The 27,799-nt window shown below is 40.6% G+C and overlaps 1 protein-coding gene across 2 annotated transcripts in view; it reads right to left on the bottom strand.

Moving 5' to 3' along the window:
* LOC124720339 overlaps positions 1–23,537 on the bottom strand; it is a 100,285-nt gene extending 76,748 nt beyond the window's left edge. Inside the window, exons 1-2 of one of the 2 annotated variants that reach the window (XR_007006129.1) lie at positions 23,403–23,537; positions 23,138–23,316 (exon numbers count right to left, since the gene is read on the bottom strand). Coding sequence is in view for 1 of the 2 variants with exons in the window: in XM_047245660.1 (XP_047101616.1) it covers positions 23,403–23,467 (65 nt within the window). In the remaining variant the exon portion in view is untranslated. Of the gene's footprint in view, positions 1–23,137; positions 23,317–23,402 lie in introns of those variants that run through there. The other variant, XM_047245660.1, reaches the window with a different exon arrangement.
* Between the last annotated feature and the right edge of the window lie 4,262 nt (positions 23,538–27,799).

Below are 27,799 nucleotides of genomic sequence, written 5' to 3'. Positions count from 1 at the left end.
TGGATCCTATATAAATATTTGAACACGTGAAGCAATACTGACCCTACAAATTATCTTAGAAGATAACAAAGCAGGGAAAGCAAACCTACATTTCTAGCATTTGTAGACTTAGAGAAAGCTTTTGACAATGTTGACTGGAATACTCTTTCAAATTATGAAGGTGGCAGGGGTAAAATACAGGGAGCAAAAGGGTATTTACAATTTGTATAGAAACTGGATGTCAGTTTTAAAAGTCAAGGGGCATGAAAGGGAACCAGTGGTTGGGAAGGGAGTGAGACAGGGTTGTAGCCTATCCCCGATGTTATTCAATCTGTATATTGACCAAACAGTAAAGGAAACAAAAGAAAAATTTGGAGTAGGTATTAAAATCCATGGAGAAGAAATAAAAACTTTGAGGTTTGCCAATTACATTGTAAATTCTGTCAGAGACAGCAAAGGACCTGGAATAGCAGTTTAATGGAATGGATAGCGTCTTGAAAGGAGGGTATGAGATGAACATCAACAAAAGCAAAACGGGGATAATGGAATGTAGTCAAATTAAATCAGGCGATGCTGAGGGAATTAGATTAGGAAATGGAACACTTAAAGTAGTAAAAGAGTTTTGCTATTTGGAAAGCAAAATAACTGATGATGGTCAGAGTAGAGAGGATGTAAAATGTATACTGGGAATGACATGGAAAGCGTTTCTGTAGAAGAGAAATTTGTTAACATCGAGTATAGATTTAAGTGCCAGGAAGTCTTTTCTGAAAGTATTTGTATGGAGTGTAGCCATGTATGGAAGTGAAACATGGATGATAAATAGTTTAGACAGAAAGAGAATTGAAGCTTTCGAAATGTGGTGCTATAGAAGAATGCTTAAGATTAGATACGTAGATCACATAACTAATGAGGTATTGAATAGAATTGGGGAGAAGAGGAATTTATGGCACAACTTGACTAGAAGAAGGGATCGGTTGGTACGACATGTTCTGAGGCATCAAGGGATCACCAATTTAGTATTGAAGGGCAGCATGTAGGGTAAAAATCGTGGAGGGAGACCAAGCGATGAATATGCTAACCAGATTCAGAAGGATGTAGGTTGCAGTCGTTACTTTGAGATGATGAAGCTTGCACAGGACAGAGTAGCATGGAGAGCTGCATCAAACCAGTCTCTGGGCTGAAGACTACGACAACAAGAACTTTGGGTCCCTTCTGTGTAGTCTGATGATCAATAAAACTGACCTTGTATTGTACAATCAGTTGACTCAATGAGTAATTATTTTGGGCCCAACTCCTCTGCTTCCATTATACTGTGTCTTTACAGTCAGGACACCATCGTCCATTATTTATTTAATTATACAACAAAATGAACTACCCTTCTTTGATGTTTCCCACAAATCCCATCTGGTAACGGTTCCATACTGCACAGAAATACTGTAGAGAAGGACAGACAAGCATATTACAAGAAGAATCTGTAGCTGATTTGTTGAAACTTTTAAGTGTTTCCACAATAAAACACTGCCTCTGGTACACATTCTCTTGAACATTCTTAATTAATTATGTCAATTTAACAAGGGGAAGCCACGGCATTCGGATTACATATTTACTTCAAACTTTGTACACTGAATAGTCATTAGGACAACATAACGTGCACATAGGATAAGGTATACTCCTTAGCTGGATTAAAGTAATTTTTCACGTCAGTGATGTACTGGTGCTTTGCGACCCCGAGCACAAGACGGTCACAGTCACAAGGTTAGTGCTCGCGCTACGTAATTGGAGGATCGCTGGATCGAGTCCCACTCGCGCCTTGCTTTTTACTTATATTTTTCCACAATAGTCATATTATTTCATGCGTATTACATTTGCATGGTAATAAAATGAAAAGATACATGTATTTCTATTAACTTGTATTGAATTTCCAACATTATTTGGCTGTTTGCTAACTTTAATTATCACTACAGACGCAACATTTATAATTATCGACAAGTAAACGATGATACGTGTGAAGTCTTCTTGAAAATGTATGCCTGTCATGATTTTTGAAATCTTATACCTGCAATCGGGTTAAGGTACGAAGAACTGCTTTGCACTTTGACGCTTCGATCTGCAGACACAGGTTTCGAGGACACGGAACTCCCACTATCAAACATTGATAAATAAAGTTGTAAATAACTTTGTTCCATAATACAATGTGTTATAATATGCCAGAATATATGAGTAATGTACGGTAAATCGTCAGATGTGCTTCTGACATTATGAATTGCAGGATGATATTTTTCATACAGACACAGAAAACAAATTAGAGCAGCATCTTCAATATCAAATGAATGCAATTCTCCCCATGTGCACAGGGAATTTGTTGAGTTTTTCAGGAAAAAAAAAGCTCAAAGCCATTTTGAAAAAATTCTTTTTCTTCTAACAATTTGGAATCAAAAAATGCATAACACAACGTTTCTGTAAATATCGGTGCTGTAAATAGACAAAGAATGATTGTACATATTTTAATAGCATCTTCATGAGAAGCAATTTCTCGGTCATCGTCAATCAATTATGAACAAATTTGAAGGCACTTGATAAACTTTTTGATTTCCCTATAGAAATAACAGTTGCATAATACTTGTTATTTAAGTAAAAATTAGCACATAACCAAATAACATCAGAAACTAAACAACAGTTCATGCAAAAACATGTTTTTTTTGTAATATTACCTTTCAAATGTAATATGTACAAAATAATACGACTAGCATTGGGGGGTGTGGGGGGAGGTGAGGGGGTTGTGAGCACAACAACAAAACACATTAGTGTGACTCGATTCAACGCTCCATCGATTGCGGAGCTCCAACGCTAACCGTATGACAGCTGCCAGCCCGTGCTCAGGGTCGCAACACAGCGGTACATCAGTCACTGACATGTAATATGTCTTGCGATTTTCTAAGTTGTATGTCCTATTACTTGCACATTATGTTGTCCTAGTGGATTATTAGAAGTGTGCAAAGTCTGAAGTAAATGTGTGTCCAAATGTCATGGCCTCCCCTTGTAAGTTGTCCCTAAATGCAAACTCCATACATTTAGTTCAACAGACAGCCTCTATATCTGTGTCATTTATTATATAACATATCTGACAATTCTCTTACACTCATGTGAAAGACTTCACACTTTTTGCTGTCACAGGGCAATTGCAACTTTTTGCACCATTCAGGTATCCGATTTAACACATACTGCAATTCAGATTCATCTTCCACCAAATTTGCTAGGCAGAAAATGACAGCACTGTCTGGGACCAATCTACAAAAACTCCTCATGAACAGCAAGGTCGTGCTGCACTTGTTTGCAGGCACAATAAACAATTTTCTTTTTCCTAGAGAGTACGATGGTGGAGGTCGTCAAAAGCTTGGGTTTAGTAAATGTTATGCAATAAGAGAACTGAGAAAGCTTTACACAAATACATCACAACAAAACACTTCCTCCTACGTCCATAAACAGGTTTAATAGCAGCAGATGAAGTGATGACAAGACAGAACAAGTGTGTGTGTGTGTGTGTTCTTATGTCAGTTACCATAGGCAAATGACAATAAATGATGGGGTGTGCTGGAAGAGCTGCACAGGCTGGTTGTAACATACTAACCAAAAAGCTAATGACTACAGTAACATTCAAAACAAGCTAATACCTTTTAATTGATTAAGGCCCTCGCTTGGGTTGGGCACTCTGGACCAGGTGGACCACAAATGGCTTACAGACTTTGTTCGGCGGTGTGGGAAAACTCACTTCAACGGTTTGCTCGGCAGCAAAAGAGTGTCAAAATGGTCAGGAATACAATAGTGAAAAATCTGCCTGGTAGTCCTAGCACACACTGCACTATTTGCACTACAGTACACGTAGTACTCCAATTGCCAATACCGGGAGGACGAACTTGGTGTCTGGCATCAGGCTCTGTATACCCGTAGTCAATAGAGGCACCTCAAGGGCAGACACCTCACGAACGTGACACAAAAAAATGCGGTAGCACTCTTCTTGTTAAATAGACTGCAACAGAATAACAATGACGAGTGTAGGATAAGAATTCTGTGGTGATTAAAATTCTTCTGGGTATTATGTCGCATCATTGCTAAAAACTAACAACAATAATAATAAACTAAAACTGGCGTTTTGGCCGAATTGCGACTGCCTTTCTCAGGGCACGACTGGTTTTGCATGGGGATAGGTGCTTCTATTTATTACAGACTATCGATGTCTGACATCACTCTTGTAAAACTTTTAATTGGCCCTCTAATATGAGTGGCTAGTCATGACGTAAGGGAAGATGAAGGGGAAGAGGCTATTCAAGGATTTCCATGCCGTCAACGATTGGTAGCTGTCCGCCAATCAGCGCTCGGCTTCTGGTCGGCAAGTTTTCCTCCTGGTGTGCGTGGAAGTTGATTACAGTACACCAATTTTTCGAAGCAGTCACAGGATCCACGAAATGATAGGTTCCACCAAGGATGTAGTCAACAATCTTAACACTGCAGGTGTTTACAAACTACGGTGTGAGTGCGGAGCTGCCTACATAGGAGAAACAGTGAGACCTGTCAGCTTATGAGTAGCAGAACACAAACGCTATGTACGATTACAACAACATAATAAATCGGCAATAGCGGAAGACCACCGTGACTGTGGACAACCTATCTGGTTCCAGGAAGCCCGAGTACTGGCAAAAGAATCGTGGATGCGAGAACGCAAAATATGGGAGGCGATAAAAATTATTGAGTAGCCTGACAACATCAACAGAGAAGATGGCTACAAACTCCCAGCGTCCTGGCTGCCGGCCATCTCAGTCCAACTGGACGCGAGTGGTCGCCGGGCAGAAGCTACACGGGACACGGACGTATCTGCACAAACAGCTGTAGAGCAACTGTCAGCTCACTTCTGCGCACACCAGGAGGAAAACTTGCCGACCAGAAGCCGAATGCTGATTGACGTACAGCTACCAATCGTTGACGACATGGACATCCACAAATAGCCTCTTTCCTTCCATCTCCCTTATGTCACGATTAGCCAATCACATTAGAGGGCCAACTAAAAGTTTTACAACAGTGATGTCAGACATCGATAGTCTGTAATAAATAGAAGCACCTATCCCCATGCAAAACCAGTCGTGCCCTGAGGAAGGCCGTTGCAATTCGGCCGAAATGTCGGTTTTAGTTTATTATTGTTGTTAGCTTTTAGCAATGATGCGGCATAATACCCAGAAGAATTTTAATCACTATGACACCGCCCACGGAAGCCTACGCTCTTATACCAAGAATTCTGTGGGTCGTGCATACCCCGGCGAAATGCGGCAGAAGACGATGCGAGCCACAGAGTGTTGCGCAGGCGAACTGCCGAGAACACGACTGGGGATACTGCCTCGTCGGAGCAGAACAAGAGACTGCTCGAGCGACTGTTCGGCATGCCTCGCGTCCGAAATGCGTGGCCGTCTAAGTTCTCCCTCCTGCGGAAGTGACCAGCGAAGGTGTTTTGGGACCCAATTTCCAGTCTACACAGCCCACTGTCTGCTGCTACAGATGGAGCCAATAGAGGGCGTCGCAACGGGACCAAACTGAGGAGCAGGTCTCTGTTGTCACGGAATGAACCAGTACATGAAATTGTAACAGAAGAGTAATAATGATAAAATGAGACTTATTATGAATCCTATGATGATGACAAGCTATAAGTTTACATAAACGTAATCAACAACATTTTTCCGGGAGTTCCTCAACAGAATAGGTGGGAGCTGTGAGAAACTTCTACAGTGCAGACTTGAAAGTGCGTGGATTACTGCTAAGATTTTGGAATTCTTGTGGCAGCTCACTGAAAATGGATGCAGCAGAATACTGCACGCCTTTCTGCACAAGAGTCAAAGAGTTGCGTTCCAGATGCAGATTGGATTTCTGCCTAGTATTAACTGAGCGAGATACGCTAACGCCTGGGATTAAGGAGACATTCTAAACAACATATTACGTTAAAGAGAATATGTATTGAGAGACCAGTGTCAGAATTCCCAGACTAATGAACAGGGGTCGACAAGAGGTTCATGAACATACCCCGCATACTGCTCAAACTGCCTGTTTCTGAGCAAAAAATACCCTTTTTGAATCAGGAGAGTTACCCAAAAAATAATACCATACATCATAAGCAAATGAAAATAAGCAAAGTAGACTATTTTTGTGCTGAACTCTCTTATTTCAGATACTGTTCTGATGGAAAATAAAGCGGCATTCAGTTTTTGAACAAGATCTTGAACGAGGGCTTTCTGACAGCTGTCTATCTGAACGATTAGGAATTTGAACTGTTCAGTCTCACTATTCATATCCCCAGTCTGTGTGATCAAAATGGCAGTTTTTGTTGAATTGTGTGATAGAAACTGAAAAAAACTGGGTCTTAATGTGATTTAGTCTGGGGGCTTTCTGCAATTTTCTTTGTGATTTGGACATTCCTTGGTGTTAGAGCCCTTATGATTGTCCACAACGATGAATTGTCACTCAAACATTCTTTGAACTTCTTTATAATGTACTCTATTGTAGGATAAGATGACTTGTCAATTGCCGACACTTCTGTAGCTAGAAACACTACAAAGTGTTACAAGAGATAGAGAAGATCCAATGAAGAGCGGCGTGTTTTGTCACGGGATTGTTACAAGAGAGGCGTTGTGCATCTTGGAGATATTTTTTAGAAGTTAGAGCCAATATAGAGGGTTACCGACAATCATTCTTCCCACATACTGGAACAGGGTTGGAGGGATCAGATAGTGGTACCGAAAGTACCCTCCGCCAGACACCCTAAGGTGGCTTGCGGAGTATGATGTAGATGTACATGAAAGTATTTGAATTATTTGATCTTCAGTTGCCGATGTATGACTAGGGACAGGAAAATATTGCATAAACAATAATCTAAAAACGAAAAAAAATCTGCAATTTTTTACTGACAACACAAAATCATCAATTTTTGGCTAATGTTGTGAAATTTTGCAGTTCTTCCATTCCCATATAACAGGATTTAAATAATACGGCACAGCTAAAATAATGTTAACTGACAGTTACTTGATGTCGAAATTGGATTTTTACATTTTTCCTCTGGGCTAAGGTACGTGTATGAACTTAAAATAGCCATTCATTTCCCTCCTAAGGAACTAATGTCTTAAATGAGACATCAGCCAGTAACAGTTTACCTGCCCATGTCAGATTCCCCAATCCTTATGTGCAAGTTGCAGCAAAAGCTAGGCATGTAATTGAGATCTTTAACGCACTACAGTAATTAATCAGCATATTTTCATATTACGCAAATATAAATGCAGAAGCCACCAAAATGGACCTTTAGCTTCAAAAACATGTAAATAACGGACACCTGCTAAGTTTGCTACTGTCAGAAAATCAAAACTCTGGCTACCCTACAGATCAGGCTGTAACCACAACTTAATTTTGCAAAAAGAATTTATTCACTAAATACTGAGATGAACACTTTCAGTGTTCTGTTGTAATGCCAGGAACACATTTGTGTGATTTACGTGCTTGCGGATCTGAAGTACCGTAACTGGTGGTTTTCGTATTTATACTCTAGTACTACAAAAATATGCAGTTGTAGTTGATGTACTGCATCAAAGATCTCTCTAAAATACGCCGTTCTTCAGTACATCTTGTTGTGCAAAAGTGTCCTAGAATGTTGCATCAGTGGATCAATCTGGTATCTCGATATGGATTCCTTATTTCAGGAAAAGGAGTTGTTAATGTTAATGACACAGCTAGTGCACTTTTAAAAAAATTTGAAGACATACACATAGAGGTGAAAGAAACATGAAAGCATTGGGTTGCAATCTCAGAGTAGCCTAACCACTCTTACAGCCACACATGCATCCAAGTCTGTATTATTCTTTCAACCATAGGAGTTTCGCTGACATATCAGGGAGCCTGTTACTGTATCTCTCTGGCGTAGACGATATCCGCACGGCACGGAAGTTGGCGCACGGAAGTTGGCACACGGAAGTTGGCGCACGGAAGTTGGCGCACGGAAGTTGGCGCACGGAAGTTGGCGCACGGAAGATGGCGCACGGAAGTTGGCGCACGGAAGTTGGCGCACGGAAGTTGGCGCACGGAAGTTGGCGCACGGAAGTTGGCGCACGGAAGTTGGCGCACGGAAGTTGGCGCACGGAAGTTAGTTTGGTTTCCCTATTTAAATATACATTCCCAGCAGCTGTTTTTCACTGAAGTGTTGACGATTTGGTTGCATAATGTTTCAGGCCCCCCCATGAACCAAGGACCTTGCCATTGGTGGGGAGGCTTGCGTGCCTCAGCGATACAGATAGCCGTACCGTAGGTGCAACCACAACGGAGGGGTATCTGTTGAGAGGCCAGACAAACGTGTGGTTCCTGAAGAGGGGCAGCAGCCTTTTCAGTAGTTGCAAGGGCAACAGTCTGGATGATTGACTGATCTGGCCTTGTAACAATAACCAAAACGGCCTTGCTGTGCTGGTACTGCGAACGGCTGAAAGCAAGGGGAAACCACAGCCGTAATTTTTCCCGAGGTCATGCAGCTTTACTGTATGATTACATGATGATGGCGTCCTCTTGGGTAAAATATTCCGGAGGTAAAATAGTCCCCCATTCGGATCTCCGGGCAGGGACTACTCAAGAGGATGTCGTTATCAGGAGAAAGAAAACTGGCGTTCTACGGATCAGAGCGTGGAATGTCAGATCCCTTAATCGGGCAGGTAGGTTAGAAAATTTAAAAAGGGAAATGGATAGGTTGAAGTTAGATATAGTGGGAATTAGTGAAGTTCGGTGGCAGGAGGAACAAGACTTCTGGTCAGGTGACTACAGGGTTATAAACACAAAATCAAATAGGGGTAATGCAGGAGTAGGTTTAATAATGAATAGGAAAATAGGAATGCGGGTAAGCTACTACAAACAGCATAGTGAACGCATTATTGTGGCCAAGATAGATACGAAGCCCACACCTACTACAGTAGTACAAGTTTATATGCCAACTAGCTCTGCAGATGACGAAGAAATTGAAGAAATGTATGATGAAATAAAAGAAATTATTCAGATTGTGAAGGGAGACGAAAATTTAATAGTCATGGGTGACTGGAATTCGAGTGTAGGAAAAGGGAGAGAAGGAAACATAGTAGGTGAATATGGATTGGGGGACAGAAATGAAAGAGGAAGCCGCCTGGTAGAATTTTGCACAGAGCACAACATAATCATAACTAACACTTGGTTTAAGAATCATGAAAGAAGGTTGTATACATGGAAGAACCCTGGAGATACTAAAAGGTATCAGATAGATTATATAATAGTAAGACAGAGATTTAGGAACAAGGTTTTAAATTGTAAGACATTTCCAGGGACAGATGTAGGCTCTGACCACAATCTATTGGGTATGAACTGTAGATTAAAACTGAAGAAATCTGCAAAAAGGTGGGAATTTAAGGAGATGGGACCTGGATAAACTAAAAGAACCAGAGGTTGTACAGAGATTCAGGGAGAGCATAAGGGAGCAATTGACAGGAATGGGGGAAATAAATACAGTAGAAGAAGAATGGGTAGCTTTGAGGGATGAAGTAGTGAAGGCAGCAGAGGATCAAGTAGGTAAAAAGACGAGGGCTAGTAGAAATCCTTGGGTAACAGAAGAAATATTGAATTTAATTGATGAAAGGAGAAAATATAAAAATGCAGTAAGTGAAACAGGCAAAAAGGAATACAAACGTCTCAAAAATGAGATCGACAGGAAGTGCAAAATGGCTAAGCAGGGATGGCTAGAGGACAAATGTAAGGATGTAGAGGCCTATCTCACTAGGGGTAAGATAGATACCGCCTACAGGAAAATTAAAGAGACCTTTGGAGATAAGAGAACGACTTGTATGAATATCAAGAGCTCAGATGGAAACCCAGTTCTAAGCAAAGAAGGGAAAGCAGAAAGGTGGAAGGGGTATGGTCTATACAAGGGCGATGTACTTGAGGACAATATTATGGAAATGGAAGAGGATGTAGATGAAGATGAAATGGGAGATATGATACTGCGTGAAGAGTTTGACAGAGCACTGAAAGACCTGAGTCGAAACAAGGCCCCCGGAGTAGACAATATTGCATTGGAACTACTGACGGCCGTGGGAGAGCCAGTCCTGACAAAACTCTACCATCTGGTGTGCAAGATGTATGAAACAGGCGAAATACCCTCATACTTCAAGAAGAATATAATAATTCCAATCCCAAAGAAAGCAGGTGTTGACAGATGTGAAAATTACCGAACTATCAGCTTAATAAGTAACAGCTGCAAAATACTAACACGAATTCTTTACAGACGAATGGAAAAACTAGTAGAAGCCAACCTCGGGGAAGATCAGTTTGGATTCCGTAGAAACACTGGAACACGTGAGGCAATACCGACCTTACGACTTATCTTAGAAGAAAGATTAAGGAAAGGCAAACCTACGTTTCTAGCATTTGTAGACTTAGAGAAAGCTTTTGACAATGTTGACTGGAATACTCTCTTTCAAATTCTAAAGGTGGCAGGGGTAAAATACAGGGAGCGAAAGGCTATTTACAATTTGTACAGAAACCAGATGGCAATTATAAGAGTCGAGGGACATGAATGGGAAGCAGTGGTTGGGAAGGGAGTAAGACAGGGTTGTAGCCTCTCCCCGATGTTGTTCAATCTGTATATTGAGCAAGCAGTAAAGGAAACAAAAGAAAAATTCGGAGTAGGTATTAAAATTCATGGAGAAGAAATAAAAACTTTGAGGTTCGCCGATGACATTGTAATTCTGTCAGAGACAGCAAAGGACTTGGAAGAGCAGTTGAAGGGAATGGACAGTGTCTTGAAAGGAGGATATAAGATGAACATCAACGAAAGCAAAACAAGGATAATGGAATGTAGTCTAATTAAGTCGGGTGATGCTGAGGGAATTAGATTAGGAAATGAGGCACTTAAAGTAGTAAAGGAGTTTTGCTATTTGGGGAGTAAAATAACTGATGATGGTCGAAGTAGAGAGGATATAAAATGTAGGCTGGCAATGGCAAGGAAAGCGTTTCTGAAGAAGAGAAATTTGTTAACATCCAGTATTGATTTAAGTGTCAGGAAGTCATTTCTGAAAGTATTCGTATGGAGTGTAGCCATGTATGGAAGTGAAACATGGACGATAAATAGTTTGGACAAGAAGAGAATAGAAGCTTTCGAAATGTGGTGCTACAGAAGAATGCTGAAGATTAGATGGGTAGATCACATAACTAATGAGGAAGTATTGAATAGGATTGGGGAGAAGAGAAGTTTGTGGCACAACTTGACCAGAAGAAGGGATCGGTTGGTAGGACATGTTCTGAGGCATCAAGGGATCACCAAGTTAGTATTGGAGGGCAGCGTGGAGGGTAAAAATCGTAGAGGGAGACCAAGAGATGAATACACTAAGCAGATTCAGAAGGATGTAGGTTGCAGTAGGTACTGGGAGATGAAAAAGCTTGCACAGGATAGAGTAGCATGGAGAGCTGCATCAAACCAGTCTCAGGACTGAAGACCACAACAACAACAACGTTTCAGGAGAGGGACTTTGAAGTTATGAAAGCACGTACTTTTAAAAAACTTATCTGTTCATGGTTGACTACCTTTAATAGGTTTAACAGAAATATTTCCTTTCTCCAATAACTGAAATAAATGAGACGTGATGTCAAATTTTACCTAATGTGGGTATATTTTTATTTTCATCATAGCAATGAAGAACGCCAAAAATAAAAAACATACTTGACAAATATGACTTATCTCAACGTAACGAAAGAAGAAACAGCCATATTTTTTGTTAGGTCCTGCCAACTGCCAAATACGGGGTGCCTAGGAAACCTGCTTTCTCGGATCGCTAGACAACAATTCAAGCAAATAATATAATTAATTTTTATTACAGCAAGATAAATAACAATACTTAACTTTGAGACATTACAGGGATGTGTCGAAAGCAATGGGTGACAGACAAAATAAGAAATCTCATCAGTATAGACAACGCCTAATACATGTGAAATTGCACAGTTCCTAAGTTGCTGCTATAGAGTGCGTAGAACGGCTAGTTTCAACTGGGCCAGGGCCAGACGGAGCGGTGCTTATGTTCTCTTCACCTAGAGGCCGCTGTTGTCTCAGTGTCATTCTAGAGAGGGGTTGGTCAGCATACTATTGGCTGACATCTTCTTCACCGCCCTCTCTACCCTAATCTTCTTGACCGTCGTGCTCGACTTTACGGCCAAACATTTTTTCCTTTTATTTTTATGATATACTTCACTGTGGTAAATTGTAATGAGGAGCAAAGATGCAATATCTGTGCAATAGTACATTAAAGTTGACAAGTAGACTACATACAATTTTTTTTATTTAGCTTCTTCTGTCGTAATATGATGCTGACAGAACTGGTTGTACCGAGCAGACGTAACAGTGCCGTGAAGTAAAAATGATCACGGGAAAATATAATTGCTAATGTGGTTAAAAGCAAAAGCTTTTTAGCTCGTGTCTCTGTGAAATTATGAAGCAAGAATTATTGCTGTACAAAAGTCGCAGCAAAAGGTGGAACGCAGAATCACGTCCGCTAATTGAATCCGAGCTACACGGAAACTATCTAGGAAGTGTTGTGTGGACCACAATCAACTCAAAGGTGCTGAAATACGATGAAATGGAGAGATAAAAGCCAATATTAACTATTTCCAAACACATCAGTACGGACATTTATCTAGAAAGAATGAAATACATAAACGTTAATATTGTTTCTGATAAAATGTCACCGTAAAAACTTTTATGTAATGTTTCTTTCGGTCTCTGTGAGGGGCTCCTTAAATCAATATAATCATACATTAATTATCTTTTTATTTATTAGAAAAGTAACAACCAAAATGGATGCAAAACAACACTGAAACTAACCAAAAAATTTCTGTCTCATTCTGTTACAAGGTCAAAACAAAATCACTTTTTTCCTTTCTTTTACATAAGCTGCCCACAGAGTAGCTTTATTTCTTTGTAACCACACCAGAATCAGGCATTCCCGACACACATGGCTACCCACACCCACACAGACAGAGAGAGAGAGAGAGAGAGAGAGAGAGAGAGAGAGAGAGAGAGGTTTTACGATTTCAAGACTGATTTTAATTTTTCTTTTAAAAAGGGATAACAGTTTTGAGTTAACTGCAAAACAAATTTACTGAGCAATGTTCGCAGAGTTTAATAGCAATACCTCGCAAACAAATAGTGTTACCTTCCGTACCCAAGTCAATGGTGGTACAAATCATCTCAGTTATCAATTTCATAGCAACAACAGATATTGCTCTACGGTGCTGTGAATTCACCACTGTCTAGATTAATTAAAATAATCAATTTATGAAAATATATTGTAACTGGACTGATAAAAAAATCTACTGACCAAGTGGCTTTTGCAGCCAGTGGCTCCTTCTTTTGGCAGATGGTTTGAAGGAGAAGAAAGGGGGATGAAGGATTTATTTATTCGTATGTCCTGTGTCATAGGTCTCCTGAAACCTTATTATCTGATTTTAAATGTCAAGCGTTTGTACGTTCTCAAAGGATCCTCAATATGCTAGTGTTCTGAAACAGCATTTTTTTTAGGATACACTCTAATCAGCCAGAACATTATGACCACCTACTTAATAGACGGTATGTCCACCTTTGGCACGGATAACAGCAGGAACGCATTGTGGTACGGAAGCAATGTGGTCACGGTAGGTCGCAGGAGGAAGCTGGCACCACATCTGCACACAAGTCACCCAAATTCCAGGGGGGGGGGAGGGGGGGGGGGAGCACAAGCTGTGACACCACATTCAAGTGACTGGGTCCAGATCAGGCGAGTTGGAGGGGGTGCAGCACATCAACTGGAACTCGCCACTGTGTTCCACGAACAACTCCATCACACTCCTGGCCTCGGGACGTCACTGCTGTTGGAAATTGTGATTGTCACGAAGGGGCGTACGTGGTCTGCCACCAGTGTATGATGCTTCTTTGCTGTCATGGTGCCTCGCACAAGCTCCACTTGATGCACACACGAATGTTCCCCAACGCATAATGGAACTGCCATCGCCAGCTCGTCTGTGTCCCAACATACACGTGTCGAGGAGCTGTGCCCCCGGAAGACGACGGATTCACACCCTCCGATCGGCACAGTGAAGAAGGTATCGGGACTCTTCAGCTCGTGCAATACTCTGCCACTTCACCGACATCCAGTGACAACGGCCACATTCCCATTTCAGTCACAGTTGCCGATGTCGTGATGTTAACATTGGCACACGCACAGGTCATCAGCTGCGGAGGCCCACCGTTAAAGAGTGTTCGGCGTACTGTGTATTCGGACAAACTTGTACTCTGTCCGGGGTTAAAGTCTGATGTTAGTCCCACCACAGTCTGCTGCCTGTCCCATTTTACCAGTCTGTCCAGCTTATGATGTCCGACATCTGTAATTAGGAAACGTGGTTTCACCACGTGTTGAAGACACCACAGCACTGCTCGAACTCCCGACAAGTTGTGCAGTTCCCAAGATTCTCGTGCCGAGCCTCCAGGCCGACAGGATGCTCACTGATAGTACACGCACTGTGGGTGTGTGTGACTAGCAGACATTCCTACCAGGTGATGCTGCTATGGCCTGGACAGGTTTATATCAGTGAAGTCTGTGGTTGTAGTGTGCTGGCTGATCAGTGGAAGTTATACTGTGGTTATAATATAAAACATACCAAATACGAGCCACCAGGTGCTCCCACCAAAATACATCTTTGAAAGGAGGGCAGCCACAGTATCTCTCCTAATGTAAACGTAAACAGAGGCACGTGTTCCCGTTCCCCTTTCACAGGAAAACACTCTGGGAATGTAGCTAACACTTTATAGAATGGCCAGAGGGCTGGATGTGGTCGTGGCCCGACGAGTTCCAGTCATGTAAGGCACGATCAAAATTGTCTGGAGACTCTCGAACGTATCTCAAATTGGTCGAGTCTCCAAAAAATGCTGACAGCTATAAGGTGTCTTTAAGAGATCAGCAGAACGGTACTCGGACAGGAAAGGCATGTGTGTATATAGGGACAAGCCATCCACCATTTGACAGTGGGCAGGAAAGGATTTTGAAGCTTTTGCAGAATTTATACACACAACTTCATGTCATATCTATAGTTTGGGATCGAGGAGAGCAAGGAATGACATCCCACTCGACAATACATGTGAGTGAGCAGTAGGTGTATTTATTAAGGAGATTAAACCACAAGACTGGCGAGAAGATAAAAGGGGAAATGTGTGTACTGGTATGTTTGGATAATATTGGCACACAATTTTATGTGGAGCAATTCCGTCCTGGCTCTTCATTTCGCCCCCTAGGAATTTACAGTTTCTACATCATGTAACTAATGTTTAGCTGTGTGCACATGCATGGCCTCATTCCAGCATCTTGTTGAGTCATCTGTTGTGTGCAGCACATTTAGCTTCTGTGTACAAGAGAATTCACTTTTTTATGTTGAAATGAGTTAGTGCAGTAGTCAAATTAATATCCTACTACTCCTAATGTGAGCAATGATTTGGATTCAAATATGGGCTGTATTTGAGTCACATGCTGTTGTTTCTAGAGTGCAATTGCAACAGTCACGGGTTTGGAATATGTTACTATAGCAGTCATTATAATTGATCTGGGGATGTTCATTATTTCGTTTCCCTTCCAGTTCCTATCTTCATCACTGGAACAAAATATGGAACTCTTATTAATATACGATTTTTTTTGCTATTTATAGAGGTTAGTTTGCTTTTTTCAGAAAGGAAATGCAAGAAGGGAGAAATTTATTCATTGCACAAAATGCTTGGTTTGGTATCATGAAACATGCTCCTCACCTATACACAGACTTACAAATTCATATGAGGCATAGGATTAGAAGGTTGAAAATAGCTCTAAACACTATTGCTTCATGACTTTTCAGTGATTTGGAGTAGTGAAAGTATTTGGAAATGTACAAAAAGGCATTTAAATTAATTACACTTCTGAGAATTTTTAAGGGGAATGAAATTAGGAACACTTCTTTAGTATTTCTGTTTTTGCAGTGTTAATATTTACAGCTGCATCTTCCCTAACAGTGTAGAAAAAATTCAGGTACGTATAAACCACTTTTTTAGCGTTTTCCATAATCTTTCACAGCTTGTACAAGTCTGTACATACAAAGGTGACAAAACTTTGGGTCCCCTACCTCACAAAAGATTGTGGCATCAAACAATGAGCAGTGTAACCAATAACACAAACTTTGCACGCAATCACACCAGCCCTTAAAAACCAGTTAAAAGAAAAACTAATACAGCTTGTGAGTACCTCAGGCATGCAGTCGGATTGACTGATCACTGTAGAATGAATTTTTGATAGTGTAATGTGCAACAACCCCCCCTGACCTCGGGGAAGATCAGTTTGGATTCCGTAGAAATGTTGGAACACGTGAGGCAATACTGACCCTATGACTTATCTTAGAAGAAAGATTAAGGAAAAGCAAACCTATGTTTCTAGCATTTGTAGACTTACAGAAAGCTTTTGACAATGTTGACCGGAATACTCTCTTTCAAATTCTGAAGGTGGCAGGGGTAAAATACAGGGAGTGAAAGGCTATTTACAATTTGTACAGAAACCAGATGGCAGTCATAAGAGTCGAGGGACATGAAAGGGAAGCAGTGGCTGGGAAGGGCGTGAGACATGGTTGTAGCCTGTCCCCCAATGCTATTCAATCTGTATATTGAGCAAGCAATAAAGGAAACAAAAGAGAAGTTCGGAGTAGGTATTAAAATCCGTGGAGAAGAAATAAAAACCTTGAGGTTTGCCGATGACATTGTAATTCTGTCAGAGACAGCAAAGGACTTTGAAGAACCGTTGAAGGGAATGGACAGTGTCTTGAAAGGAGGGTATAAGATGAACATCAACAAAAGCAAAACGAGGATAATGGAATGTAGTCAAATTAAATCGGGTGATGCTGAGGGAATTAGATTAGGAAATGAGACACTTAAAGTAGTAAAGGAGTTTTGCTATTTGGGGAGCAAAATAACTGATGATGGTCAAAGTAGAGAGGATATAAAATGTAGACTGGCAATGGCAAGGAAAGCGTTTCTGAAGAAGAGAAATTTGTGATAATCGAGTATAGATTTAAGTGTCAGGAAGTCGTTTCTGAAAGTATTTGTATGGAGTGTAGCCATGTATGGAAGTGAAACATGGACGATAACTAGTTTGGACAAGAAGAGAATAGAAGCTTTCGAAATGTGGTGCTACAGAAGAATGCTGAAGATTAGATGGGTAGATCACGTAACTAATGAGGAAGTATTGAATAGGATTGGGGAGAAGAGGAGTTTGTGGCACAACTTGACAAGAAGAAGGGATCGGTTGGTAGGACATGTTCTGAGGCATCAAGGGATCACCAATTTAGTATTGGAGGGCAGCGTGGAGGGTAAAAATCGTAGAGGGAGACCAAGAGATGAATACACTTAACAGATTCAGAAAGATGTAGGCTGCAGTACGTATTGGGAGATGAAGAAGCTTGCAGAGGATAGAGTAGCATGGAGAGCTGCATCAAATCAGTCTCAGGACTGAAGACCACAACAACAACAACAACAACAACAATGTGCAACAATCAGAAGGTTAGTCCTGCTGACTACAAACACACAAATATTAATGCATCTGTCAGAACCAAACACAAACTTGCTGTATCTCCTATTTGAGCCATCTATAGACACACACTATTTACTGATCACAGATTTGAGAGAGCATGATATTTTGACAGGGAATGCAAGCAAACCACACAAAAGCCATACCGCATCCCTTATTTACAACCATTTGTGAAAAAAGTGTGTAACGGAAATTCATCTTCCTTTGGCACTTCAGAATCACTTATTATTGTGCCCAGAAAAAGCACTAGCTGCGAGGTAACTTATTGCCTTTGTGTTGGCATGCGAGTGGTGAATCAGTTAAGCACCCCCTAATGCACATCCACTGTGTTGTATTGATGACAGTCAACGGATCAGGATATTGCAAATATTTTACTACCTCAGATATGAAATCAAGCTATCAACAAGCTCCTGAAGACAAACCTACGACAGCACTTAGTGTGGCTCCTGGACTATATAAGTTTCTCAGAATGCCGTTTTGCTACAGGAACACACCTGCTACTTTTCAGTGGTTTGCAGATTTATTACGGCAGGTATTGAAAACCACCATTTGTTTAGTGTATCTGATATCATTGCCCTTTTGCAGACAGCAGATTAACATATCAAATGGCTGCGAAGCACACTATTGCAGTTACAACCTAAGCTTAACACTTTGGACACAGGCGATGTAGCACCTATGTCGCACAGATTAGCTCCGATAAGATGAATGACGTAGGGCCTACATCGGCCGTGTCTCAGCTTTGTAAATGTATTCCAACATTTGTCTTACAATTATTGTCTGTAGAATGGTAATCTATGATGCCTGAACTACCAGGAAAAGAAAAAAGATGGCAGCACATGTCACTCACATTGGCGGGAAAGGAATACAGAAAACATTATGTATTACTTTCTTTGCGGCATTAGCATTCCCCTTGTTGAGACACACTGCACTTCACGAGGTCACACACAGTGCTAAGAGCATCGATATTTCTTTCGACAACAAAACACGAAATCAGTGCATCCAATGTCAATGTCTGATCAAAATTAGTAAAGATAGAGGACACAAAACCTGTCTGTATGTTTGATTGCAATAAAAACAAGGTAGAAGTGGACCACAGCGACAAGCTATGGGGCTACTACCCCTTTGAGAGGATGCAAATAATGTGGCGGAAGAAAGCTTCTTTCATATTTTCATGATGATTGTAAATTCTCATGTTTATAAGTTGAGACCTGATAGTAAATATCTTGCTGAATTCATTAATGAATTGGCAATAGCACTTACAAATGAAGGAGGGCCGGTTGGATAAACTTCCACTCAAAATAGTTCACCTGTACAACAGATTCATTGGAATACACTTTCCAAAAATTGATTGTGGCTACAGAAATGTCAAAATGGGCTCAGCAAAGATGTATGGTTTGTGTCGAACGAATCAAAGCAAGATCTCGGCGTACAATTTTGTTTTCTTATTCTAAAATGTTTCGAAGTTTTTCATACTAATGCAATTTTAACTAAGCTATTTTCAATGAAAAATCTGCATTTTCGAACAGTTTTATTTTATAGCAGTAGTAAATCCTATTTGCATTTAAGAAACAAAGGATGAAAAAATTTCCTTATTGCGAATACATTACAATTTTATTTCAATATAAAAAAAAGATCACTTATGCAAGTTTCTTTACAGTACTTCGTAGAATAAAGTCCCCCCCCCCTTTCAAATGCAATAAACCAACTTATGTTCTGTGCAGTAGAAACTGCTACATAAAATTCAGAAAAAGCACAATATCAACCAATTGAACTACCCTCTAGCTGCCCAGTCCTCAAAGTGTTTAAGTTAGAAAAATGTTCTTCTGCAGAGTCTCAGATGCAATACCTGGGCCACACTGTAAGTTCTGTTGACATAAAACCCAATTCTACTGATGTAAAACCCTTGACAGTTTCCCAGCCCCAAAGAATGTGAAAGATCTACAATCATTTATTGGTCTCACTAGTTACTATTGTAGATTTGCGCCAGATAACGCCATTGTCACAAGAAATTTACTGAGAAAAGCATTCCTTTAAATTATGTGGACCACAGAATGCAAATGGAGATTAAACACTTTAAAGACGTTCTGACAAAATTCCATCTGCTAATTCATTCAGGTTTTGAAAAACCATTTATTGCATGCTGCAATGATAGTGACTATACTGTTGGGCTTGTTTTCAGTTGGGAGAATAATGGTGATGAGAAAGTAGTTGGTTATACATCCCATCAGCTCAACAGGGTGGGAATTAGCCCTTTCACTCCTACAGACATGCTCTCTGCATTCCGTGCACAGTGCAAGTTTTTTGTGGCTGTATTGATCACCTAATGCTGAAACCTGTGTGAGAGATGGCATTCTGTCCACTATGAAATATTTATCATTCAATTTTAAGACACTGAAAATATTGTATTTTTGCCCATCTTACAGTCTGATACCTTTGCTCGATAAAAAGGAAATTTTTTTTTTCATTACTCATCATAGTTACTGAGCTACATCAAATTAAGTAATACTGTGCACGCTATTTTAAGGAGTTCCCTGAGGTAAAAACACGTTGTTTAAATTTTGCGTATGGTCGATTTTAGCTCAAACACTGCACATTCAAGAGTACAGGGCATTGGTAAGCAAAGTCCACATATGTTCCTTGGAAAAACTTTCCTAAAATATTTGTGGTTGACTTATGTCAGAACTGTAAACAGGTGAGAGTTGAAAACAGTCATTTTCTCAATGCATATGGTGTACATTACTGGCCATTAAAATTGCTACACCCCGAAGATGACGTGCTACAGACGCGAAACTTAACCGACAGCAAGAAGACGCTGTGATACGCAAATGATTAGTTTTTCAGAGCATTCACACAAGGTTGGCATCTGTGGCGACACCTACAACGTGCTGACATGAGGAAAATTTCCAACCGATTTCTCATACACAAACAGCAGTTGACCGGCGTTGCCTGGTGAAACGTTGTTGTGATGCCTCGTGTAAGGAGGAGATGTGTGTACCGTCACATTTCCGACTTTGATAAAGGTCGGATTGTGGCCTATTGCGATTGCGGTTTATCCTATCACGACATTGCTGCTAGCGTTGGTCGAGATCCGATGACTGTTAGCAGAATATGGAATTGGTGGGTTCAGGAGGGTAATACGGAACGCCGTGCAGCCACGTCTTGATCTCTGAGTCAACAGATGGGGACGTTTGCAAGACGACAACCATCTGCACAAACAGTTCGACGACATTTGCAGCAGTATGGACTATCAGCTCGGAGACCACGGCTGCGGTTATTCTTGAAGCTGCATCACAGACATAAGTGCCTGCAATGGTGTACCCAATGATGAACCTGGGTGCACGAATGGCAAAACGTCATTTTTTTGGATGAATCCAGGTTCTGTTTACAGTATCATGACGGCCGCATCCGTGTTTGGCGACATCGCGGTGAACGCACATTGGAAGTGTGTATTCTTCATCGGCATACTGGCGTATCACCTGGCATGATGGTACAGGGTGCCAGTGGTTACACGTCTCTGTCACCTCTTGTCCGCAATGACGGCACTTTGAACAGTGGGCGTTACATTTCAGATGTGTTACGACCCGTGGCTCTACCCTTCATTCGATCCCTGTGAAACCCTAAATTTCAGCAGGATAATGCATGACCGCATGTTGCAGGTCCTCTAAGGGCCTTTCTGGATAGAGGAAATGTTCGACTGCTGCCCTGGCCAGCACATTCTCCAGATCTCTCACTAATTGAAAACGCCTGGTCAATGTGGCTGAGAAACTGACTCGTCACAATATGCCTGTCAGTAGTCTTCATGAGCTGTGGTGTCGTGTTGAAGCTGCACGGGAAGCTGTACCTGTACACACCATCCAAGCTCTGTTTGACTCAATGCCCAGGCGTATCAAGGCCATTATTATGGCGAGAGGTGGTTGTTTTGGGTACTGATTTCTCAGGATCTATGCACCCAAATTGCGTGAAAGTGTAATCACATGTCAGGTCTAGTATAATATATTTGTCCAATGAATACCCGTCTATCATCTGCATTTCTTCTTGGTATAGCAATTTTAATAGCCAGTAGTGAATTTCACTATTGTATTTTCAGTGTAAAGAATCACTAGAGACAGCTTGGTTGCACAAACAATGTAATATAATATTTATTCCTTTACTGCAAATTAAAAAAAAATTGCCAGTGAAAACAACAAAAGATACAAGTAATAATGAGAGACATTAATAGGCTAACTTTTTAAATACATGCCAGCATATACAGATATAAAGATGTGCAAAGAACAGGTTCATAAATAACTTCAAACACAGACTGTACATAAAGTCCAGGAACACTTTCAATTATTTACTGCACATGAACCAAACATTGTACAGATATCATACATATGTCATTTTGAAGACAAACCCTGAAAGATGGAGCTCCACCCCATTTTCGTCGAGAAGTTTGTGGGTATCTGAACACGGAGCCGCCGCTTCGATGGATCGGTTGTGCTACAGAAGGGGACAGCTGTTTCACGAAATGACCTCCACAATCACCAAATCTCACCTTGTATGACTTTTCTGTGGGGACACATTAAAGGTCTGGTGTAGCAGAGCTCCAGAAGAGAATACAGGAAGCAACTGTCACAGTCGACAGTGCCATGCTGGGACGGGCATGGCAAGAATTCGATTACCGTATTGGTGTCTGCTGGGTCACTCACGATTCGCATTTCGAATGTTTGAAAAAAAAACTTTCAGAGTTTCTCTTCAAAATGCAATATGTATGACATCTTTACAATGTTCAGTTCTTGTGCAATAATTTATGTACACCCTGTATGAAGCAGGAAACTGTATTTTAAAAACTTTTCCACCTTGCATATGACCGTTTTCATTGACATTTTGATGCAAAAATGAAATGAGTTCACTTAAAAGTGAGAGTTATGATCTTTCCCATAGCACTAATCGTCAAGTTTATAAAACCACACAATGTGTCTTTGTTATTCTGGGACATCAAAGTTACATATAACAATGGAGGAGAGGGCCGAAATATCATCATTTCTTCTGGGCCATGAAAGGAATTGTGATTCAGCAGTAGGCATGCAGTTAATCTCAGCACCTTTATATTCACGTGATGCCCAGCAAACGTGTCCTATGTATTAGATTTCATCATATTTGAAAGCCACATTCTTTCACATCTGCAGCTGTTCCCACAAAGCATTCACATGAGCTTTCACAGCAACAGTGCTCCCATTTGCATCTGTTGGAGAACACAATAATACGCACACCATAAAATAAACTCGTATGTTGAAGGTTTTAAATGGAAGTTTTCTTCCTGTTCACAATATTCAACCCGTGGATTGTGTCAAACAGAAACAATGAGGTAAAAATATACAGGTCACAAACTGCTGCTGTGATACAAGATGCCGATAGCACAGGGAAACTTTTTTTCATCGAACTGTCATATAGATGTGGTACGCATAACCATTAGAATCATTTACGAAACACTTAGTGCAACTTACATTCTCCAAGTACGGGGGGAACAATGAAAAAAATGGAAGGCACGGCGCTGTCTCTGAGGTGAATGGTTGATAACGACGTTCGATCAATGTCAGCTTCTCGAAAATGCGTTGAACATACTGCACTATATTGTGTTGGTTCCCAATCTTTTAGTCGCAGTGCCTTGATCCACAAGCTTCTCCTTGCGGCGTCCTTGGGAAAACTATGCATCGTAACATAGAAAGCTTGAAGGCAGTAACAGCTTTGAGTCACACAATCCAAATTTAATGCACTAGCTACAGCATTTACCTGTGGAAACTAACAGCTGATTTTCCACTTCTGTTTGCACATCCGTAGGCGGAACAACTGACCATTCTTCTCCCGAATTTACGTATTATTTCGATGAGCGACACACAATGTTTTGGTCTCGAACAAATGGCGTAGTCCGTAACTAGCAGCCTTTACGGCTTACGCTAATTGTGTTGGGAACCCGGCATCTCCATAGATCCTAACCTCCTTGTTTGTGTCCAACGATTTTAAACTCAAACACGTTGTTGGTAACACCACAGTCTAACATAACAGTCGCGACACTCACTGCTGTAAAAGTTGTTGCCGTTTGACAGATGGAGCGACACTAGCGCTCCAAGCGGCAGGTAAGGTGAACGTCAGACGCGTCGTAAGCATAATGTTTGTTTGCATCCATTTCCTACGTAATTTCCGAATTATTTGAGTTAGTTTCTTGCCTCCTAGAGTTTGTGTAGTATCAGAAGGCATATATGTTTCTAAAAATGATTCTAAAATAAGCGCAAGTGTGGACAAAAACCATGAATAGAGTGGCAAGCTACAATACATTCGTGAAGAAACACTTGTGACATTGGACAGAATTGCAGCTTACCACGTTGATATCAAAAGAATATAAACACACAGATTCACATGTAAGAAGCACAGACATGTACCTCTACATGCAAAAGCGATGGACACCTCGTTTATCGTTCTGTAGGCCTACTGTGTTTGTCATTGTCGCCTGTTGCCACAAGTACGACCTTCATCTTTGTATTATTCTAAGTGTGAGAAGCAACTGACAAATAGTGGGAGAAATATGCTGAAAACATTATAATGAGCTGATTACATTACATTTCACGAAAAACCAAATATTTGAATAATTTTCAAACAATCTGTTCTAGCTCCCTTCAGTACGTAATAAGTGTTTTTTGACTTAAAAAAAAAATCTCACGAGATAGAATAAACTGATCCTACTTTATTAAGCAGCTCCCTTCAGTACCTAATAAGTGTTGTTTGGCTTTTTAAAAAAAAAAATCTCACGAGATAGAATAAACTGATCCTACTTTATTAAGCAATATCTTGTCAAAAGCTGAGAAGCGATTGTTCTTAATGTTCTAGTTCCCTTCAGTACGTAATAAGTGTTTTTTGACTTAAAAAAAAATCTCACGAGATAGAATAAACTGATCCTACTTTATTAAGCAGCTCCCTTCAGTACTTAATAAGTGTTGTTTGGCTTTTTAAAAAAAAAATCTCACGAGATAGAATAAACTGATCCTACTTTATTAAGCAATATCTTGTCAAAAGCTGAGAAGCGATTGTTCTTAATGTTCTAGTTCCCTTCAGTACGTAATAAGTGTTTTTTGACTTAAAAAAAAAATCTCACGAGATAGAATAAACTGATCCTACTTTATTAAGCAGCTCCCTTCAGTACCTAATAAGTGTTTTTTGGCTTTAAAAAAAAATCTCACGAGATAGAATAAACTGATCTTACTTTATTAAGCAATATCTTGTCAAAAGCCGAGAAGCGATTCTTCTTAGTGTTGTAGCTCCCTTCAGTAGCTGATAAGTGTTTTTTGGCTTTTTTAAAAAAAATCTCACGAGATAGAATAAACTGATCCTACTTTATTAAGCGATCAATAAAAAAACTAAACCAAAACATAACAGCTGTTATGTTTTAGTTTAGTTTTTTTATTGATCGCTTAATAAAGTAGGATCAGTTTATTCTATCTCGTGAGATTTTTTTTAAAAAAAGCCAAAAAACACTTATCAGCTACTGAAGCATCTGTATCTTAGGATCAGTTTATTCTATCTCGTGAGATTTTTTTTTTTAGCCAAAAACGAAAATAAGACACTACAAATTGTTCTATAATAAAAAATTAATAATCCACATTACCTCAATATCATTACGAAAAATATTAAGTACCGGCCGAATAAAAAACAAACAATTAAGTTAATTAAATCTCACTTTTAATGATGTACCGAATATCAAGCGATCGCTTTTAGAATAACATTCAATTATTTTAATGATAGTGCTTATTAGAACACAGAACTGCTTTATTATCTATGCCTCGGAGTGAAGACATTATGATCTATGACTAAGGAATGACGTCATTGTTCAAAGCTGACGGGTTGTATCCCCTGCTGCACTAGACCCCACGAATCTGGCACTAATACATGGAGAGTTGAACTGGCTGCTTTGTGTCATAGGACTGTTTTACAGCTTTAGATTGACTGTCAAATCTTTGTGGCAGTTTCCTCTTCATCGTCAGTTGAGGTGGCTTATTTGGAATGTCAAACAGTGTGGGTACTGCATTCCACGCGAGTTTGTTATTGTCTGCGTTCATGAACTGGTTTTGTTCGAAATGTAGCGAACAAAACCTAGTATTATTATACAGGTAAACCGGGTCTTTCTTCATAAGGTCTTCTCGTTGCTATTAACTAGCCATTTTTTCGCTCCTAAAACGAAACATTCATCATTTATACACATACATTTGCAAGTGAATCCTGACGATACAGTTTAGTAACATGATGGTATATACCTCTCAGGATCCTTGGGAAACCTAAAAAAAGACATCTGCGGTGTCTTCTGCCTATTGCTGGTGGTGGTGGTTAGTGTTTAACGTCCCGTCGACAACGAGGTCATTAGAGACGGAGCGCAAGCTCGGGTTAGGGAAGGATTGGGAAGGAAATCGGCCGTGCCCTTTCAAAGGAACCATCCCGGCATTTGCCTGAAACGATTTAGGGAAATCACGGAAAACCTAAATCAGGATGGCCGGAGACGGGATTGAACCGTCGTCCTCCCGAATGCTAGTCCAGTGTGCTAACCACCTGCCTATTGCTGCTGCAATTTATTGCGCTACAAACGCTCCCGATGGTAAAAACCATTGTATAAATCAAAATAAACAATCACTATTCGCTTTTACGATCGCGCCGAACTCACAGTTCAACCTACCGGAAGGCTTGGAGCGCTAATGGCGCTGAAGGCAACAAAATCGAGGCGAAGTGTCGCGACTGTTATGTTAGACTGTGGTAACACTTCGTAATCAAAGAGGTTACAATAATTTTTAACCTCCTTGTTTTTAACGCACGATTAAGGTTCCGTTTCAATTTCCCACAAAAGTGACGTAATTTGGACGTCACACACAATATCGAAAACGGCATGACCGGGTATCGATTTCCCTAAGCGTTCGATACCAGCCTCTCGCAAGACCGTGCGCGCGTACCGAAGATTTACAGAAAGACGCCATTCTTGGAAACATTAATTATAATTATTGTCACAATAAAATGGTTAATTTCCAAGAATGATTGCCTATAGAAGTCGCGGCGTCCAAACGATACAATTCGAACGCGCGATCGTAAATCGATCATGCGACTCTGGCGGGCGTTATGAGTATGTTTACGTTGGTCACTACAGCAACGACAAAAAAAAGAGTTACAAAAATACTTGTAATTGCAAAGGAGACGACTTACGTTACTCGTCGTCGGTGTTGTCATGTGAAAGTCCATTACGGTGGTGTGGATGGATAATTTCGAAGTAACGAACCATGTATTCTTCCCGATACTCGTTCGTTTTTCGCACTGTCCACAATGAAATTGTAACGGTATTTCAGCGTCGAAACTGTTCTTACGAAGTTTTACGTATTTCGCACCACCACAGTCTACACAGTCCCTTCTTTCCTCATCTCGTAGTACTCCATATTTGCTACAAAAAGTCGAACAATTTTCTACGCTGCATAAACATGAAATTAGATTCTTCCGTGTGAGAGAATCTGCCGAAGAAACGTCAAGAACACCAGACATCCCACTCACTAACGACATAAATCGTCTGGGTTTCCCTAGCGAATTCACAAATAATTCGTGAAGGTATGTAATTTAGAGCAAGTAAGGGAACAACAGAAAAGAGATAAAAATGACGGTCACAACACCCACCACAGGGGTCGCATGATCGATTTACGATCGCACGTTCGATATGTATCGGTTGGACCCCGCGACTTCGATACGCAATCATTCTTGGAAATTACCGTAAAATGCCACATAATTATCTATCGACAGTTAATGCCTTCACACAAGAATGCTCTCTCAAGGGTGAGTTATTATCGTCAATAATTTACATATTAAGCAGTACGCCATTTCAAGGTAATGGGCATTGAAAATTTGTCACAAACACTTCACCATTATTATTAAATGCCACTTAATAACTTGAACCATGGACCTTGCCGCCGGTGGGGTGGCTTGCGTGCTGCAGACAACCTCAGACAGCCGTGCTGTAGGTACAACCACAATGGAGGGCTATATGTTGGTTCCTGAAGAGAGACAGCAGCCTTTTCAAGAATTGTAGGAGCAACAATCTGGATGATTGACTGATCTCGACTTGTAAGATCAACCACAGTGGCCTTGCTGTGCTGGTATTGCTAAAGACATTG

This window comes from Schistocerca piceifrons, chromosome 11 (assembly GCF_021461385.2).
Source record: "Schistocerca piceifrons isolate TAMUIC-IGC-003096 chromosome 11, iqSchPice1.1, whole genome shotgun sequence".
Taxonomy (NCBI): Eukaryota; Metazoa; Arthropoda; class Insecta; order Orthoptera; family Acrididae; genus Schistocerca; species Schistocerca piceifrons.
The sequence above is the reverse complement of the archived record's forward strand: the minus strand, read 5'-3'. Positions and strand labels throughout refer to the sequence as shown.